Source organism: Diorhabda sublineata, chromosome 4, assembly GCF_026230105.1.
Source record: "Diorhabda sublineata isolate icDioSubl1.1 chromosome 4, icDioSubl1.1, whole genome shotgun sequence".
NCBI classification, from domain to species: Eukaryota; Metazoa; Arthropoda; class Insecta; order Coleoptera; family Chrysomelidae; genus Diorhabda; species Diorhabda sublineata.
In genome coordinates, this window is record NC_079477.1 from 12903950 (window position 1) to 12924334 (window position 20385).

The following is a 20385-nucleotide window of genomic DNA, read 5'->3' on the forward strand; positions in this document are numbered from 1 at the left end:
CTCTGATTATGAAATTACAATCTTTCAAATACTGAGACTGAATAGAAATCGTGAAAAGCTTATGACAATGTATAAAACTATGTTAGTGTAATGTGACATCGTAAAGAGACGAAAGTCGTGGCAAAACAACACTACCGAATAGTTTAAACTGTCAGTTCATTTTAGAGGATATACCAAAAAAATAGAAAAATTGTTGCAGATATGTCGAGGATTTAAAATTAATCGATTGAATTCACATGTCTATACAAAAAGTTACATTTCTTGATAAGTATATTTTAAAAATCGTTTTTTCCAATATTACTTGAATTGGATAACCACGAAATCTGTAGAACGCTTAAATATTTTAGGAGATGAAACCCTGGGCAATAGCTGTTGTGATGTAGTTCTCATTATGGTTTGCAGAATGGAAGCGCAGTAGCTTCATCTTCTTCTTAAAGTTCCATCTTCAGACGAAGGTTGGCGACCATCATGACTGTATGTATTTTATTCACAACTGCTCTAAAAAGTTGGTTTCATGTGCAGTTGAACCATTCTCTTAAGTTTCGCAGCCATGATATTCTTCGTCGTATTATACCTCTCTTTCCCTCTATCTATCTCTGCATAATCAATTTCTGTCAATGACATTCGTGATATTTTTCTCACTATCCAAATTTCAAAGGCTTCTTGATTTTTCATTATTGCTTTGCTTAAAATAGCTGCCTCTATTCGGTACAGAAGGATCGAGTATATGTAACATTTTATCATTCTCTTTATTCAAGTTTTTACATCGAAAGAAATTTTTCATTTTATAAAATTCACTGCGAGCAATTTCGATTCTTACTTTTATCTCTTCATTGCTGTCATTTCTCGGATTAATTCAAGTACCTATATATTTGTATTACTGTACTTCTTCAATCTGGTTATCAATAACAACTAGATCAATTGGAAATAATCGATTTCGTTAATCATATGTAGTTAACTGAAAAAGCTATCTACCTAGAAATGTCATCACTACAACGCACATAATATGTGGGTGGCAAAAAATTATAAAACAAAAAGCTACTAATCACCAATTTTGAAATTAATATGGAGCCGAAGCACATCTTAGTGGAAAAGTTATCTTCTGGGGTTTAATGAAAGAGCATGTTTTTCTGTCAATATAGTGGACAAATAACAACTGAGGTTTTGAATTATTTTCCTTTTACCCTATAGGTTGTAGGGGTGTTAATTTTAGTATTTAGCTAATTTCTTATATAAAGTGTGCAGTCATTTCTACTTTGCGTAAAATTTTTCGCTTCGACCCATGACCTTCCCTTCTTCTTTAAGATTTTTCCTATCGTGTTATCTTATGTTACTCGTGGTCTTCCCATTTTTCTTTTTCCTGGTATTTTACTTTACTACCAAATTTTCTTAACAAGCACAGTATTATCCATCCTTTGTTGGTGGCCACACAATACTAGTTGTTTCATTTCCATGCATTCTTTTAAATCATCTCTTGTATGCAAGTTTCTGAGTTTATCATTTCTAGTTTTCTAGTTACTCCTTTCACTATTCTAAGGTATTTAGTCTCTACTGTACTAATTTTACACTTATTTCTCTCTGTCAATAGCCAAGATTAACATACGTATGTGAAAACTGACCTGCAAATTCCTTTGAACACTATCATTATTTGTTTTGTGGAGATTTCTCCTTTTTATAAGCTCCTTGCTTAATACATATTATAGCCTATTCTATAGTTTAATTCTGTTCTTTTCTGCTCTTGTTCATAATTAGATTGCAGTAAATTAAATTTTTTTGAATTCTGAATTCTAAATAAAATGCTCAAAGTTTGACACTTCTCAAAGCTTTTTTGTCAAAATGTCAAATTATGATTTTCTGAATCTATCACAGGTTTATTTATATAGATATAAAATTTAAAAATTTGCCACTATAATTCATAGTTTTTCTATAACTTAAAATTTTCTCAGAAAAATATCTCCAACATTTATTTATATAAAAAATTCAGGAACCGTAAATACATTTTGTTATTAAAAATTTTTTAATCCGCATCTCCATAAAAACTAGAATAGTGATGGAAGACAAACAATGATAGATTAAACCAAAAATGTTACAATATAAATTTAATTGTAATGCCTAGAAAAGTTTGCAGATTGTTATGGATAAAAAACCACTCTAAATATTTTATGAGATGTACAGATTTCTTGGTTTAATATGAGAAAGAAATATTACAAAATATTGGGAAAACTGATTTTCTTTTGTACCTTTCAATGGCTATAACTTTTCGTGTATATATTTGCATTAAAATGGATAAGCGGATAATTTGTTACCCCAAAATATGTAATCAAATATGTGACATACCTTTTTGATATACCCTATATATATTGTCACTCATAAAATTAAATTAAAAAAGTCTTATTAAAAACATTGTTATATTGGGGCTTCATAGCTAGTTTTTTTAACTAAACTTTATCAAACGAATAAATATTGAAACCTGAATATCAATAAAACATTATTCAAATACTGGAATGAATAAATACATGACGATATAAATGGGAAGGAAACTCACCAAATCTTAATCGCGTTTGGCTTTAGGTGTACAATAGGTTTTATTCTTTATTCAACCATAAGATGTATCCTTCGATCTCCAATGTTTCTCAACATATTTTCATTTATATAAAAATAACACTCATTACAGAAAAAACACATAATACATCAGATTTATTGATAACAAAAATATCGAATTCTTGAATTATTCTGTAATTATGAATCTACTTAATAACTTTATATCCTGCTATTGAATTTTCAACAGTTGGTTCGAATTATTTTATGATCTCAATTAATTGAAAAAAGCACTTCTGTAGATTGACTCCAAATTGAAATAAAATAAGTCTTTCTCTTCCGGGCATTTACCAATTGTATCGAGATAAAATTATTAGAGTTCTTAAGCCTTAAGTTTTTAAAATATTTCGGTAACTATTGAATGGTTTCTAGAATGAGAGAAGTCATAACAGACCAAGAGTATCTCTAATATGAAGCAAGTAAATATAAGTGCTGGTCCCTTTGATCCACCTCTTACAACTTTCAATAAAAAATTGGCTATTTTTATTTTTCAATATAGTCTCCATTAAGGTTAATCCGCAATCCTAATCAATGTTCTCTTATGCAATAAAAATGTTTCAAATTTACAAACCACACTTCGCATAATTAATCACAAATATAACAATAACGTAGAAATAGAAGGTTGGAGGATTAAAACGGTGAGCAAGCAGAAATACCTTGGAAGAGAAATAGAAAATAGAGACAATGAAGACCCAAAGAATGCTAAGAGAATTATAAACGCTTCAAATACATATTATAGTATAGACAATTACTTGTTTAATAAAAAAAGTAGTCTCAAGAAATACAATACTAAATGTTTATTAAGCAATTTTTAGATCAATATTGGCTATGAAACATGGATTCTTATTAATAGAAAAAAGTGCATAGTAAGCTTCAGAGTTGAATTATCTTAGGCATGTGAAAGGTACTACAAAAAAGGATAGGTTAATATATAACGAAATATGAGAAGATCTCGAGAGATAGTTTAGTTGGTGAGGTCAATTACAAATAATAAAATATTCGAGACCAGTGGAGAAAGTACGGGAAGATAAAATAGACTAACAAAAGGAAGATATAAAGTTACATGGAACAAAGTAATTGATACAATAATTGAAAAAAAAGTACAGTATCGAAAGAAGTAAAAAGAACAGCAGTGAATAAAAAATAATGGTATGCTAAATGTAAATTAAGACGTATATCACAATATTTGACAGCTGGTAACCACTGGAGAAGAAATCTGTGGAACATGGAGAATTTTTAACTATTTTGAAGCCTGTCTGAGTTTTGGCGGCTATTACTATCGCAGAAATGTGACTGGGAGCCTTATCATAGGAAACACATCTGCCCAAATCCCCGTTGATTTTATTTTATCGCTTCACTTTATTTTGGGGTTAATTGATATAATAAGACCTGTAACGATGACTCACTCTTAGAGGTAATCTTCTAAAGTTACAAGCATATCAAAATAGGCATATCTTTCCTGCTGAAGGTTTAATTTTCAACGGAGAAGATTTATTCGTAGTAATATTGAAAAACTATGTTCTGTCCTATCAATACTTTTTTAATAGATGACTGTCAATATCTTTTCGATTTTGTTTGTGTGCATTTTATAACACTCATGGTTCCCAGACAATTTTTAGTGTTCAGTACGACAGTACGCAAGAATATACAATAATAAAAAATCAATACAGTACAATATGGGATAAAAAACCACCATAATATTGCAACAGGACTTCACGAAATGCTGCGATTGAACTATAGTAGCAAAAGCAAATCATCCGAATAAGACTTTTCTAGAGATTGAAAGGAAAAATATCCATTTTCCGAGTTCAATACAATAAGAAAAGAAGTAGTTAATAATGTGGACATGGAGAAGTACATATTAGAAAAGAAGCAGTTGTAATTATGAAAAGCAGGGGAGAAATTTATTGGGACGTAAATCATGCACATTGTTTGGAGTGGATGGAGTTGTAAGTCATGAGGAGCTGAGGAGGAGCTCTTCACAAAGTGATATGATTAAAATTTTAAACAGAATTTCATAAAGAATTGAATTTGAAAAGCTAGATAAAAAAAAGGAATCCAATAACAAATTACATGATCAATCAGAATTAAGAAAAGTTTTTTATAATAGAAGTATTGAAACAAGACAGTATCCATTGAATCAGTTATATGGTCGAAATATGTTCAAAAGAAATTATGTATTATGTAGTCTTTAGAGTTCGATAAAATATATTATAGAACACAATTTTAAGATAAAAATAATTCGAACAAACTTAATTATTCTTTGCGACACAATTATTGATGATTCATGTTATTAGATCGAATAATTTTTCATATTGTCAGTGAGTTATTTATAAATTAATTATTAATTAGATTTTGCATAATAGGAATAATTAATTGTTTTTATATTGTGATAGAATTATGCCGATTCAATCAAGGACAAATGCAAAATTATTGATTTCTCTAATTTATCTGCATCCAGTTGAAATATTACGGTATCAAACCAAACCGTTTTTAATTTCATTATCATGTGGATACCATAATGTTACGTGAAAGTTTGGAATAGCATTTATAACCATAAAAAATTTTACTATACCACTCCCTCTTTTTTCTATTACGTTTATGATTATAGAGTCAGAAATTATTTTAAAAACAAAAAAGTTACAAATAATGTAACTTATATAGAAAATTTCATCCACTTTCTACCCTTGGTTTCTAGGCGGGGGTATATAAATCCCAATATATTTGATTCTGGATGAAAAAGGAAACTTGAGCAGTGAGTGCATCAAATTTTATTGATAGATTTACATTTAACATTCATTGAAAGTCATGTTTTAGATTAAACTGAAGCATAAAATGAGTTTAATCCTAAGCAATGCTTCGGCAGTGAAATAATGAATATTTTGTCCCAGGCTTTCAGTTTTAACATTTCTGTTAAGTTTGAAAAGCAATGTCAAGGTGAGAGATGAAAGTTAGTATGAATTTATAAAAATAGAGAATGTTTATTACCTCGGTATTGTGATCAATAATAGAGGAGACAGAGAAGAAAAATAATTCATACAATCAGACAGGTAAAAGTTAGTAAACGGTATAATGGCATGATATCAAAACGAGCAATAACTGAACAGCTCAGAGACGAAGATGTTGTAAAAAATCTATAACATACAATATAATGCTATAATGATCCTGGTGGTAGAAAAAGAAGCGGCAAAGCATAGTAGAAGTTAGAAACTGGCAGAAAAAGTCAGGAAATAGGAGGTTGTGGCGAGAAATAAACGAATAGGTATAGATGGTGACTGATCCATCCCAACAAAAGGAATTGTGGACTTTACTTAACACTAAATATTATTTGACTTGGTACTGTCGGTGAAATATTCTTTTCTCGGCTATTTTACATAAAGATGTCTGTACATGAAGATCTACATATCAATGATTTTATTGGCTGATAATCATGCTATGCCTAGAGAACCAAATGAAAAGTTTTTATACAAATAGAAATACCAATCATATTACTTATATTTTGTCCAAAAGAATTTGGAAGATGACTTTGGTAAAATTATAGAATTATAGAATAGGAAATGATGAACCGATGTGAAGTATGACTATCCATCCATCTTATTAAATGAAAATAATTTAACAGGCATTTTAATCTTTTCTCAAATCAGGAAAACCTACAGTGGATATGTCCTGTTAATGAACAGCGTCCACGCTAATTAAATGTACGGACAATTATCATTAACAACACAGTTATTATTAACAAGAGAGTAGGCCTACACATAACGGCTACTTGAAATATTTAAGATTTTTGCTCCACCTATAATTATGACATAGTGTGAAGTAGTAACAGATATCCTCAGTGAAAAATTAAGGTCTCAACAGGACGACGCTTTCTAACATTTTGATAAAATTTTACATAGTAATATCTCGATGAAATATTTACAAGACATTAGATTAGACATTCCGCTACAGAATGGCCAATAATTTTCCCAGACTTATGGCTATTAGATGCATTTCTTTCGGTATATCTTAAAGAGTTTGGACTTTTTAAAATAGAACGGCTAATATGGGAAATATAAGGAACAGGAGTAGAGTGGACTCAAATAACATACCGGCCGAGACTTTTTGGATTTACATACCATCGCCTTGTAAGCCATCAAATACAGTTTAAATATCTACAATTTTTATTATTATCATCAAAAACCCTAAAGAAGTATTTGTTACATTTTTTCGTGTTAGAGGAAGTTTTTATTTTCCCAATAACTACATATTATGTGGACAAAATCCCGCCAAAAATCACACATTCACGATCGGGTTGTAGCGAAATCAAATGATACAGACCGCGAAAGACAGTATTGAGATGATATTAATTTATCTTTTAATATGACACACTTTAATGCTTAATTTGAAGAAGTTGAACCAATTATATATTTGATTTTTATTGGAAACCTTGTAAATAAATGACCATTTGACACACCTCTTATCCCCATTAAATGGTAAATATCTTTTAATATAAATTGTAGTATATTAATAGTACCCACGTATCGAAAATAGCTCTAAATAATATCTAACAAAATTCGAATTTTTAAGTTCATTGAGCAAATTCCAAATTGAGTATAGATTATTAAGTAAATGTATCTGTTCATGCAATATTTTTTAATATTATATAATGAAAGATGTTTATTCGAATTTCATTATAATATATAATCACAGTTAAATATTGCCCAATTATGCAAAATTTCTTTAATGTCTACACATTGAGCTTTCTACTCACTTTTAGAGAGCAGTGAGTCCGTAATCAGATTTTATAACAGGCTGCGGCGTACCGGGAACGCCACATCCCGGCGATGACGGGAGAGGTGTGAGCGAGGATCCTAACGAGCCAATATGCATACTGGGATCGTTGTGTAACATGCCATGGTGTAGGGCGGGATGTCCGTGAGAAATCTGATGTTGACCAGTCAGAGACATATCCAGCATGTTTTCACCAAGGCCGTCTAAATCCCTGGAATTCGAAGAGATATGATATGTAATGTAAATAAATTTTTCAACAATTAGAATACTCTCATTGAATATAATTTGGAAGAACCACTATAAACAAACAAGAATTTTTGAAAATGATGCTTTACATGGGATTATATACATAATATGAACACAATATCAAACTAAACATTCAATAATTCATATAGTCAAGTAAATCTGGATTGTATTTTTAAATTGTTAAAACAGTGTCTGTATTTTTTAGCATTCATATACTATTTTTTTAACCCAACCTCTTTAATAGAAATATCTGTTTCAAGTCTTCGACAAAGTTTCTAAGAAAGGCATTTAGACATAAACTCTTTTAGATAAGTTAATTCAAAAATGTATGTATGATTTGATAAAAATATTGGGCAACACAACATAAATTGATTAGATTAACCATACCAATACTAATATACAAAATTTTTATCAATTATGACTCCATAGCTTATGCGTCTACTAGAAAAAATGGTTTAAAATACCATACTACATCCCTACTACACTACCAAGCTTTAGGCTTGTTTAAAACATTCCCTAATTCTAGCATCTGTAATATTTCATTTGGAGCACCGTTCAGTCGTAGAGGTTCTAAGGTTCCAATTTCACGACTCTATCCATTAATGTTCAAAAACCAATTTCTTATACTTATTATCTCCAATAATACGAAGAAATTTGGGGTTTATTGGTAGTTTCTGTAATTTTTTCTACATTATTGATTTATTAGTTTTCACACTCATATAATTATTAATGTATTCCTTAGAAAGAACTGTTTAGTTACACCACGACAAAGCACCTGCTTATTTGTCCACTATTCTTGCAGAAAAATTAGCCAAATTGCTTAATTATCAATTATCTTATCCTCCATAATCACCTGATTTGGCTCCCTCCGATTACTTTCTGGTTCCAAATTTAAAAATGGTTTGGTGGAAAGCAATTTCAGAGTAACTAATGGCAAAGACAAGTGTATATTTTATGTAAGTTATTTTAGATTATTTAGAAAAATAAAAAGAGTTTTTAAGATGGAGTAACTCAACTGCAAAGAGTAAAACATGGAAACTACCGTAAGTAGCTGAGTAGTTGGAGAGAGATAGAGTCAGACAGAGAAAGAGAGAGAGAGATAAGCTTTATTGTCACATAATTTTAAATTACATAATATAAAAATACAAAATAATGATTGAATTCAATAGTAGTAATTATAATGTATATAATATTTTACATCACAAATTGAATTATGCCAGTCTCTAGAGTCTATGGTAAATTGTATTCAGCCACAGAATAATAAGATCCTTCAAGCAGAAATGCCTTTGTCAAACTTATCAAAAGTTTTTGCCTTTTTTTTTCAGAAGGTAGCTGATTGACTAATTTTTTCGCACTGAAGATAATGAAATTTTTCTACAGATCAGAAGTAGGTATAGTAAGGTAAATATTCAATTTCTTTCTTCCACTGGGGTAGGTATGCATGAGTCTCTCAGTTGAGTTGTGGATGTGTTTACGAACCAAACAAACAGATTCTAAACTGAAGAGAGCGGGGAGAGTTAGAATTTAGTGTTTTTTAAAATAGAATTCGCAATGTGCTCTACTACTAAAACCCTAAATATAATGAATAGCTCTTTTTTGTAATTTGAAGATAGAATCGAAGAGGTACAAACTACAAGACCCCCAGAAAGGCAAACCATACCGAAGATGCCATTCTAATAACGAGTAGTAAGTTGCTAAAGCAGTACGAGAATCGAGCTGTTCAGACACAGACTTAATGGCAAAGCAAGCATAGGTTAATTTTTTAGTTTTAGAGGTTTTAAATTTTTTTTATACGATAAAGCTAAAGTTTTCTCAGTATTTAAACAGAGACCGTTTGCGTCAGACCAGGACTTAATAGTGATGAGATCATTGCCCATGGATCACTCCAGGTTACACTGGTGTCATCTTCGAATAAAGTGATTTGACCATTGATCCGTAGGTCTGTGAGATCATTGATGAAAATAAAAAAAAGAACTGGACCCAAAACTGAACCCTGAGGCCCACGAATGACAATTACCAATTTACTACATTCAAGGTAAGATACAAATCATTTTAATGGAATACCTCGGATGCTATAATATTCTAGTTTTTTAATCAGAATTTTATGATCAATATTCTTACTAACGTTCACAAAATAAGTTCGTCTGGGTCGAGATCTTACGATAAAATTTTTAGCTCTCGAGATTACGATTTTAGAAATAGATTTGCTCCTTATTTTTGATAGTTTTTTGACACAATACTCTATAGTTATTAATACAATTGAGTATGTGAGGATTATCTGTGAAACAGTCGGCGCTGCAAAAGTGCGTTTTGCGGGAAATTTGTACATTTATGTTACAAACTCCGCTATATTAAACAACATTAGTCTTACAACATATTTTGTTTCCAATAGATACCCTTTTATTATTTTCATTGCCAAAAGAAAGGGGATAAAACAATATAGAGTTGAGACACAATTACAAATAAAAACCCAGTCAATGAAATACCAAATGCAATAGGAAAAAGTGGTTTATAAATTGGAATAGATGATACCATACCAATTTTCTATTAAATGTAATATTATCTTTAACCATCTACAGGAACAGAATAATATTGATGAGTACTTAATTTTTGTTTGTAGTATTTTTTACAATATAAGAAAACGAATTTAGTACCGAAATCTATATAAAATTCGATAAGACCCATAAGTCGTAAGTTTATAGCTATTTATTGGGAGGGCATTGTGCAGAGTTTTGATATTATAATTATTATAATACTTGGAATTTTACTTATATTTTAAGAGAAATTCGTATTTTATAAAATTGATTTTAATACAGGGTATATTTGGTTTACATTGTTGTCCCATTGTTAAGTTTGAAATTTTAATATGGTGGAACTATTGAATTTCAATCCTAAATCGACTATGATACACAATATATTAAAACATAAATACATTTATAACATTTCATTTATTACTTTATACCATCTAGTTAAATTTCTATGTATCTTGCTAATCAATAATAAGTTTAATACTGGCTCTGAACTATTTATATTTGTGTACATACATCTATATGTGTTCTCAATTTTCACAGTTTGGCAATTATTCAGCGGTGTCATTTTTAACTTCGTCTTTATCAACCCGATCACACTACCGTTTAGGGTAGGTATATTATTGTGAGCATTGACTTTAATTTATGCCATATAATCTTTATCAGAAAACTGAAACTTGGATCTTTATCACTATACGGCTATTCGGTGGTATATACAGCATTAATTCATTTTGAAATCAATCTTCGAAAACTACGGTTGTTGGATTGCAGTGTTAATCCAAGCTGGAAACCGAAATATTCTTGGCTGCTAGCAACAGATGTTCTGGCATATATCCCTCTGACCTCGCATGTAGAATAGTTATTTTCCCAAATTTATTAGACGGAGCTTTCGGGAAACATTTCGTTGAACCATTAACCCATCTTTTACTGAATGTCTTTTTCGAGATATTTTCGCAAACGCTTGTACAGTAGAACTTGCCTTTCATCTATTGATTTGAATAAAATACAAAGCGACATATGTTAAGCCACATAGTTAAAATGGAACAATGAATCTCTCTATCAGTTTCCTGGATCAGCCTCCTTGAAAGTGACAGTTTGCACTTTTTGTTTTGCTTACATTCCATGAATATATATCATGGATAAACCATTTTTCGTAAGTTTTCGTGTTTTTTCGTGCTTTTTAAGAGCTATAGAATTATTTCTCTCTCTAGGGGAATTATAACCTTGTCGTTGGTGAGAGGGATCAGCAACGACAGCGGTAGTGAAGCTAAGAAGATTCCCACGTAACGTCTGTTCCTACATTGGGCGGTTACAAACAGGGTCTGATCCAGAGTAGGCGGCCGATACACGAACCAATATTTGGCATAAAGAAGGCAAAGGAAAACCGCCATTATTATTATTTCCAAGACAATAACATGAGTACATTTGATTTAATATATTCTAGAGGTATAAATATTTCTCCATTCGGATTTCCGGTGAGAACGGCTTTAAATGTATCAAGTACAAATGTTGGACATTCTGGGCGTTGCTGAATCCTGGTGGCATAATATGGGAGAGTGCGGAAATGGAGTATTCTCCTACTCTGGCTATGACGATTCAAAATACAGAAAAAGTGTGGGAATTGTTGTAACAAAAGAGCTACTGCTTGATTGAAACTCAAAGCTAGGCCAACCAATTTTAACATAATACAGGTACACGAGCCAACCACGGATTCATGGTGAAATCCAAGAACTGCTGAAATTGACTGAAAAGAAAGAGTTTAACAGAGTCATGGGCGACTTCACCAAAGGGGGAAATGGTTGATCTGAAGAAATAGTTGGACCTTATGGTCTCGGAAAAAGGAATGAGATAGATGATCGTTTGTTTCAATTCTTCCAAGAAGAAAGTATGAAAATCACAAATAGATGGTTTTGGCTTCACCGCCATCGCCCTTGATTTCGTATTGCACAATTGCAATGCAATACGAAAGTAAATAAACTTCATCCTCATCAACCGAAGATTCCGCTCGATCATCAAGAGAGCCAGTACATATCCTGGGGCAGATGTAGCTTCTGACCACATACTATTGATGGCCATCAAGAAAATTTCTTTAGTCAAAGAAAGTCAACCACACAGCGACGGGTGGCATTGAAAAAATTAAGGGATTCAGCAGAAATGTCAAATGAGATTAACACAAAAATTCAAACAATAACACCAAATACTGAAGAAAACCTAGCAGACTCTTGGCAAAAAATAATGGACAGTGTAAAAAGCTCAATGCAAAATAAATTAGATTATAAAACAAAGAACAAAAAGCAAAAATGAATGACTGATAAAATCTTATTGTTGATGGATGAACATAGAAAGTACAAGAACGAAACAGATGGCAACACGTACAAAGATATTCAAATACTTATAAGATCAAAGATTATAATAGCAAAAAACGAATGGCTTAAACAAGAATGCTCGGTAATAGAACAAATGCAAAATCAACATGACCATTTTAATTTACACAAAAAGCTAACAACCAGTTAGTCCTCGACAGCAAAGAGAAGATCAATGTTTAGGAAAAATATATAGAAAAACTTTTTGAAGACGATAGCCCCCCAGTTGATACCATTACCTCTCTAACTGGTTAGGTTAGATCACTAAAGGGGAGATTGAAAAACTATACGTAATTCAAAAAAGAATATCTAAAGCGGCTGGTCCAGATAAAATTCCTTCAGAAATTCTCAAACTCCTCGATGAGAGAGGCATAACAGCACTGCATAAAGTATTTATCATCATATATGAGACAGATCACTACCCCAGTCAATGGTTAGGTACTACTTTTATCCCCTTGCCTAAGAAGACAAATGCAAGAGGATACGAAGACCATAGACTATTAGCCTGATGAGCCATACGCTAAAAATATTTCCTAAAATCATACACCAAAGATTATTCCTAAAATGTGAAAGAGACATAAGCGACTTGAAATTTGGGTTTGGCAAGGGCTAGGCATAAGAGAGGCAATAGTTGCAATACAAGTGTTTGTCTAGAACTGCTATCACCAGAGAAAGGACGTTTGCCTCTGTTTCATATATTTTGAAAAGGCATTCGATCGCGTACAGCATCACAAACTAATGTAGCTCCTTAAAAGGCTCGATATAGATCAGAAAGACATCCATTGAAAACCTATACCTGAACCAAACAGCGCAAATAAAACTAGGCAACAATACGAAAAAAAAAAACAAAATCTTTGATTATTTCAAGAAACATAAATATAAACGCCACCAAAACATTTACCGCAATGCCCTTAGAGAGGGTGCATAAATTCAAATATCTGGGAATCAGGCTTTTTGTAGATTGGGAATCAGACAAAGAAATAAAATGTCGCATTGAACAAGCCCTACAGACATTCTTGAGGTTTCGAAGAGTGCTTACTTGTCCCGATTTTGATCTTAACCTACGACTGAGGTTCGTGAAGTGCTACGTTTGGTCGGTGTTTCTCTACGGCATGGAAGGCTGGAGATTGAAGACGACTGCGATTAACAAGTTGGAGGATTTCGAGATGTGGCTGCACCACAGAATCCTCAAGGTGCCTTGGAAGGTTAGATTGAACAACGAAGAAATTTGCAACTACTGACAGAAAGTAAAATTGAAGGAAAGAGAGGGATCGGAAGGAAGAAAATATCTTGGCGGCGAACCATCAGGCAGTGGACAGGACTACATGATATACAATTCTTAATACACACCGCAAGAAATGGAGAAGCGAGGTAAAATGTTATCGCGAACATACATTATTGGAAATGCATTGAAAGAAGAAAGAAGGTCGAATTATTAATGATGAAGTATGTTTCATTTGCCTCACTCTACTAACTTTAAGTAAACACTTTTAACTATCATTTTTCTCTGAACGGCCAAACAGTTGCTCTGAATGGTAGACATTTTATAAGACAATATCGAAACATCGAGCTTTGTAATACACGCTGTATCATGGCTCGAAATGATCTGATACGGACAAAGGCGTTGGAACCGTACATAATCCGACCTTGTAAGTCTATTGCATCTCGTATATTAACTGGAGACTAGTCACATTCTGGTTATAATTCATTGCTTCACTTTTCGATAAAATTTGTTTAATGAAGAATTGGATTGGTTAATGTATTTTCTTATAACTTGAGATTGACCGATTGCACGTTGTTTATAAATTTGTTTTTGATTTTTTTCAATAATTTCAAATACTTGAAACTGACTTATACTTTATCGTTTTTATCGCACAATCCATACAAAGACAAATATATTTAAAGCAAAAATAGAACTGTGACAATAAATCAGAGTGTACAGCTTTAGTGCGTTTTTTCTATTTAATGGACTTTTTACTTAGCTCGAAAAGTAAAGCATCTTTTATCGTTTAGCAGTGATGCACTGACCTGTTGTTGTTTTTCCGTTTATCATTGTTATTTCCCGGAGTGCTGTTTTGTGTTTTCCCTCGAACTTTACCCCCAGATTTAGCGCCAGACCCCGTCGTGGTTGTTGTCACCCCGGCAGGATTCGTTTTCCTCCTAACATTTTTTGTGTTCGGTAATTTGTTATCCTTTTTCCACTTCATTCGACGATTTTGGAACCAAATTTTGATTTGTCGTTCAGAAAGGACTAGCGTATGAGCGATTTCTATACGCCTTCGCCTCGTCAGGTATCGGTTGTAATGGAATTCTTTTTCTAATTCTAAGATTTGGTGGCGGGTGTAAGCGGTTCGTTGGCGTTTTGGTTCCATACCGGGTGCGAACGCTCCCGTTGCTGCAACAATACAAATATAGATTAGTTGATTAGAAATTAAATTCATATAGCTATTATTATGAACTTTCTGGTTATTATGCATAATACCCAGCTATAAATAAATTTGTTGCTTGCCCGTAGAGTTTCAGTTTTCTATTACCTATTCCTATCCAATTAACGTATAAAATCACTACAACACATCTTTTGTCGAAATATATGAATATTTTCAATATAATAAATTTAGCAAATAGGCTGTTTAATATCCTAACAGAAATTATCAATAGACATCTAAATGGAGAACCAATACCGCAAACGTGGAAAGAAGGATGGATCACGTCCATATACAAGAAAGGAAATAAGGAAGACTGCAATAATTATAGGGGCATTACAGTGACTAGTACGCTCAGTAGGTTATACGGAAAAATAATAAAGGAGATCATTTGTGAAGAATATCACCCATACGAATCCGAGGAACAAAACGGCTTCAGAGCAGGTCGATCGACGATAGGTAGTATTTTCTGTCTATCACAAATAATCGAAAAGAGAACCGTAAGATCACAAGAAGTGCACCTACTATTGGTAGACTTGAAGAAAGCGTATGACACAGTACCTGTCTCAAAATTATGGGAGGTTCTGGAAAGAACGAGCATAAATACCACTCTAATAAAGGCTATAAAAGAACTATACAGAGACACAACAGCAAAAATAAAAATAGGTAACAAGGTGACAGACGGCTTCAAAACAACCAAAGGCTTGCGACAAGGATGTTGTTTATCCCCAACTCTGTTCAACATATACATAGATGAAGCCCTAAGAGTTTGGAAAAAAAAATGTAAAGGAATGGGACTAACTATTGGGGAGAGCACCTTGTATACACTGCACTATGCCGATGACCAGGTAGTGGTAGCACAGGAAAAAGAAGATCTGGAGTACATGTCTAGAAAACTTATAGAAGAATACCAAAAGTGGGGTCTACAGGTTAACACGGAGAAGACACAATACATATGTATAGGATCAGAAGATTCACCTGGGAATTTAGATCTAGAGGGAAAAATAATTAAAAACTGTAAGGAATGCATATACCTAGGTGTAAAACTAACAACAACAGGACGAAACGAGGAAACAATTAGGGACAGAATAACCAAAGGAAGAAAAGTAATAAGAGCCCTGAACTCAGTGCTGTGGCAAAAGAATATTAGACCAGAAACAAAAAAGAGAATATACAACGCCATTTTACAACCAATAATTACATATAGCTCCGAGGTTTGGCAACTTACAGAAAAGCAAAAAAATAACTTAAATGCAGTGGAAATGGATTTCTGGAGGAGAGCAGCAAGAATATCTAGAACGGAACATATAAGAAACGAGGAAATAAGAAGACAATTGAAAGTAGAAAGAACTTTAGTAGAAGATATAGAAAAGAAACAGTTGATTTGGTACGGACACGTTAAGAGAATGGGAAGAGAACGACTACCAAGAATAATATTAGAATGGACCCCCAAAGAAAAAAGAAAGAGGGGAAGACCACCTAGAACATGGCTACAAGGAATCACTAGAGCAATGTCCGAAAGGAACCTAGCAGTCGACGACTGGCAAGATAGACAGGCCTGGAGATTAGGAACCCAAAGGCGTATAACGCTATAAAAGGGGATATATATATATATAAATTTATTTCATGTTCTCAAGTCATGTATCACTTTCTGAATATCTCTCTTGTATGCAAATATCAAAAAATCATAGTTTTTATAAAAATTTTCGAAATAGCGCCTACAACAAGTGGACGTCTATAGTTTCTAGAGAATACGTGTAACTATATATAAATTAGAATGTATTTCCTCATGTTTTACAATACAAGCCGTTATATTTGATTGTCACGACCTCCCTAGTTGTGAGAACTATAGAAACGTTGTACGTAACGTCAAATACCAATTTTAATATGAACTGTTGTATTGAGCAAATATTATTATTAATTTATCTATTTGGCAGAAAAGTACGAATATTTATTGCAGTAATATATACTAAAAGGGCTTTTGTGTCCCATAATATACAGCAAATTCTTTATATACAAGGTTATCGGAAAACTTTTGGATCTCAAGATGTCAGTACTTATCTATATTATATACAGTGCTTTTCAGATAAAAGTATCCACCTTTAATAACTTTTGTAATACTGGTATTTAGAAAAAATCCAAAAACACGTCAATTTATGTTGGAAGGGGCAAGCATTATGGCTTATTTAAACTTACTGGAAAAGCCACCCCCTCACCCCTAGCAGCATCCCCTTTATTTTTTTAAATTACTTTACATATTTTTTATGTAAAATTTGGATACTCCTCTTTGAGCTGATTACAAAAATGTATAATACTTGTAGGTTAAAGTGGTTAGTTTATGAGATAAACAATTTTTCTTTTAAGAGCACAAATTTTACTTATTATTTACTTTCACCTTATTTACCTGTACTAAAATGGGTTGTACAACAGTTCAAACTCTTTAATCTTTTTAACTGTGCTATTTATTATGAAGTTACAATAAGTGTTCAAAATGAGTACCATTCACTTCCATACAATGGTATAATCTATTTTGAAATGCCTCTCTGACATTGCTTAATACGGCTGGATTTAATTGTCGACATTTATTTTCTATCCTCTCTCGTAAATCATCCAGAGATTCTGGTTGGGTAGCATAAACTTTTGTTTTTAAATACCCCCATAAAAAGAAGTCTAGGGGTGTTAAATCCGGTGACCTAGGTGGCCACTCCATCATCTGCCCCCTTCTACCTATCCAACGAGTGGGGAATGTTTCGTTTAAAAATTGTCGGACCGGCATAGCATAGTGTGGGGGAGCTCCGTCTTGTTGAAATACCAGTAAATCTTCGGAAAGGTTATCATTATTTTCTATTATTGTTGTAATACGTGGGTCAACCCCTTCCCTGAGTAACTCAAGATATGATTCACCATTTAAATTTCCGTTGATGAAGAAAGGTCCGACAATGTGGTCACCTAGGATACCACACCAAACGTTTAACTTTTGGGGATGTTGTGTATGGAATTCACGCATAATATGTGGATCACTTTCAGCCCAATATCTACAATTATGCCTACTTACTAAGCCATTTAATGACCATGAGAATTCATCAGAAAAGCAAATATTGTTTAACAATTGTGGATTGTTATTGATAATTTGCGTCATTGATTCGCAAAACTCTAGACGACGATCAAAATCATCTTCATTCAACTCGTGCACCAACTTAACTTTGTATGGGTGGTACTTGAATTTATGTAGAACTCGGAAAACTGTAGAAGATGAAACACCGATCGCTCTACTTATTGTTGACAACGATTGGGGTTGTTGAGCCTCTAAGCTGACTTGCCCTAAAATTGCCACTTGGATTTCTTCGTTATTTACGAGTCCCTCTCGCTTATGCACTTTATTGCAAACAGACCCTGTTGTGGTAAATTTCTCCATCAGTTGAATTACATACTTATGATTTGCATTTCTTCCGTCATGTAATTCGTTAAATATTCTAGCAGCAGCTCTAGCACAATTATTATTTTGGTAGTATAAACCTACAATTTCAATTCTTTCTTGCAAAGAGTAAACCATTTCAGAGAAACAAAATAAATAATGTATCAAATTACACTATCAATAGTGACTACAAATTCTAGTTGACAATGTCAAACTTTTATAAAAAGTAGAGTTTTTTGTTGTTTGGATTTTTTCAACTAGAATAAATAGCACAGTTAAAAAGATTAAAGAGTTTGAACTGTTGTACAACCCATTTTAGTACAGGCAAATAAGGTGAAAGTAAATAATAAGTAAAATTTGTGCTCTTAGAAGAAAAATTGTTTATCTCATAAACTAACCACTTTAACCTACAAGTATTATACATTTTTGAAATCAGCTCAAAGAGGAGTATCCAAATTTTACATAAAACATATGAAAAGTAATTTAAAAAAATAAAGGGGATGCTGCTAGGGGTGAGGGGGTGGCTTTTCCAGTAAGTTTAAATCAGCCATAATGCTTGCCCCTTCCAACATAAATTGACGTGTTTTTGGATTTTTTCTAAATACCAGTATTACAAAAGTTATTAAAGGTGGATACTTTTATCCTAAAAGCACTGTACATATACGTGCGTGCGTTTTGGGATTTACAGTAAAGTTCAGTATACTTTTTATATAACAATCATATAAGGGAGTCGTAGTGAAAATTTTTCTGCAAAGTAGACAATTCGCATATGTAAATGAAACAGGAGCTAGACACTACAGAGAAGCAGCATCGTCTTTCCCGACCGTAAGATTTTGGGCAGACTTTTTCAGATCTGCGAAACCATCAATATCAATATTGAAATTAAAGAGATGGAAGAGGTTATCGGATTATCAATATAAAGCATTTGCCATAAAGTGACTGGAGTATTATGCATACGTGAGCTATCCGCATATTGGTTTGCGATTTAACCGTATCAGTTAGATTCTTCACGTCAATTCATAACTCTAGATGAAATCTGGGCCCACTACTTCACTTCTGTAAATAGAAAAACCGTCAATGTAGTTGGCAGGTTGCAAATGCCGATACTTCTCTAAAAAAGGCAAAGACGGTTTCATCGACCAGAAAACTGATTACGACCATTTCTTGGGAATCATCGTATTGAGAGATTTCAAATAGCCATTTTAGTCATATTATAACAGGAAAACTGCAGCGCAGTTATGTATGAATCAGAATTAGTTTGGTTCAGTAAACTATCATCTCAAAGATGAACTCTTCACTAGTAGACCAAACTTTGGAAAAGCCGATTAAATGATTCAAGAAATCGAAGTAGACCGATACATTTAATGCTGCCACATCGCTATGAAAACACCACAGAAAAATTGGAATCATTTACGTAAGATTGAAAATCAAAAGACTCTCAATCATTATAATCATTTTGAATGGACCGAGCTTCCATTTATCTATACTTACTTGCTGGAATGAGTCATTTTTAAAGTTAATGAAAATTGGTTTACATATGATAATATGAAAAAGATTCTCAAACAGCTGAGAAAGTATTTAAGTGAAGGAAGATGCTTATTATTTGGAAGATTATTGGGAATCATGTGTTTAGGATGATAAGCAAATCAGTGGACTAATCGGTTTCACGAATCTCACGCTACAGTTCTATCAATCAACTAATCTATCAAGTAGGTCTGAACATATTGAGCAGAATATACAAAGTAATGAACAAACAAATTTCTATTATTGATAAAAATCGAATAAATTATTTTACTATACATCCTCTTAACTATAGGTTTTTCTTCATTCTTCCTTCTCACACATTTCACTGCAAGCTCCTCTGGTATTTGCAAATAAGTACTTCATATTTGGTTATACCTGATTTAATAATTATATTCCATAGCAAGATAAAAAATAAAAGTAGCATTATCTTTAAATTCCAATTAATAAGAATCTTTTTCAGGCACTAGTTTTTGTTAGTTTCATATACAGTAAGTGCAATATTATCAATATTTTCCACG

The 20385-nt window shown here is 32.6% G+C and overlaps 1 protein-coding gene across 2 annotated transcripts in view; it reads right to left on the reverse strand.

Moving 5' to 3' along the window:
* The window catches only part of LOC130443109 (homeobox protein Hox-C4a), an 86839-nt gene that overhangs the window by 12279 nt on the left and 54175 nt on the right, over positions 1–20385 (reverse strand). For both annotated transcript variants that reach the window (XM_056777579.1, XM_056777578.1), the window contains 2 exons: positions 14534–14900; positions 7349–7579 (listed from right to left, as the gene is read on the reverse strand). In XM_056777579.1, coding sequence (XP_056633557.1) covers positions 7351–7579; positions 14534–14900 — 596 coding nt within the window. In that variant the 3' untranslated portion in view covers positions 7349–7350. The remainder of the gene's footprint in view (positions 1–7348; positions 7580–14533; positions 14901–20385) is intronic.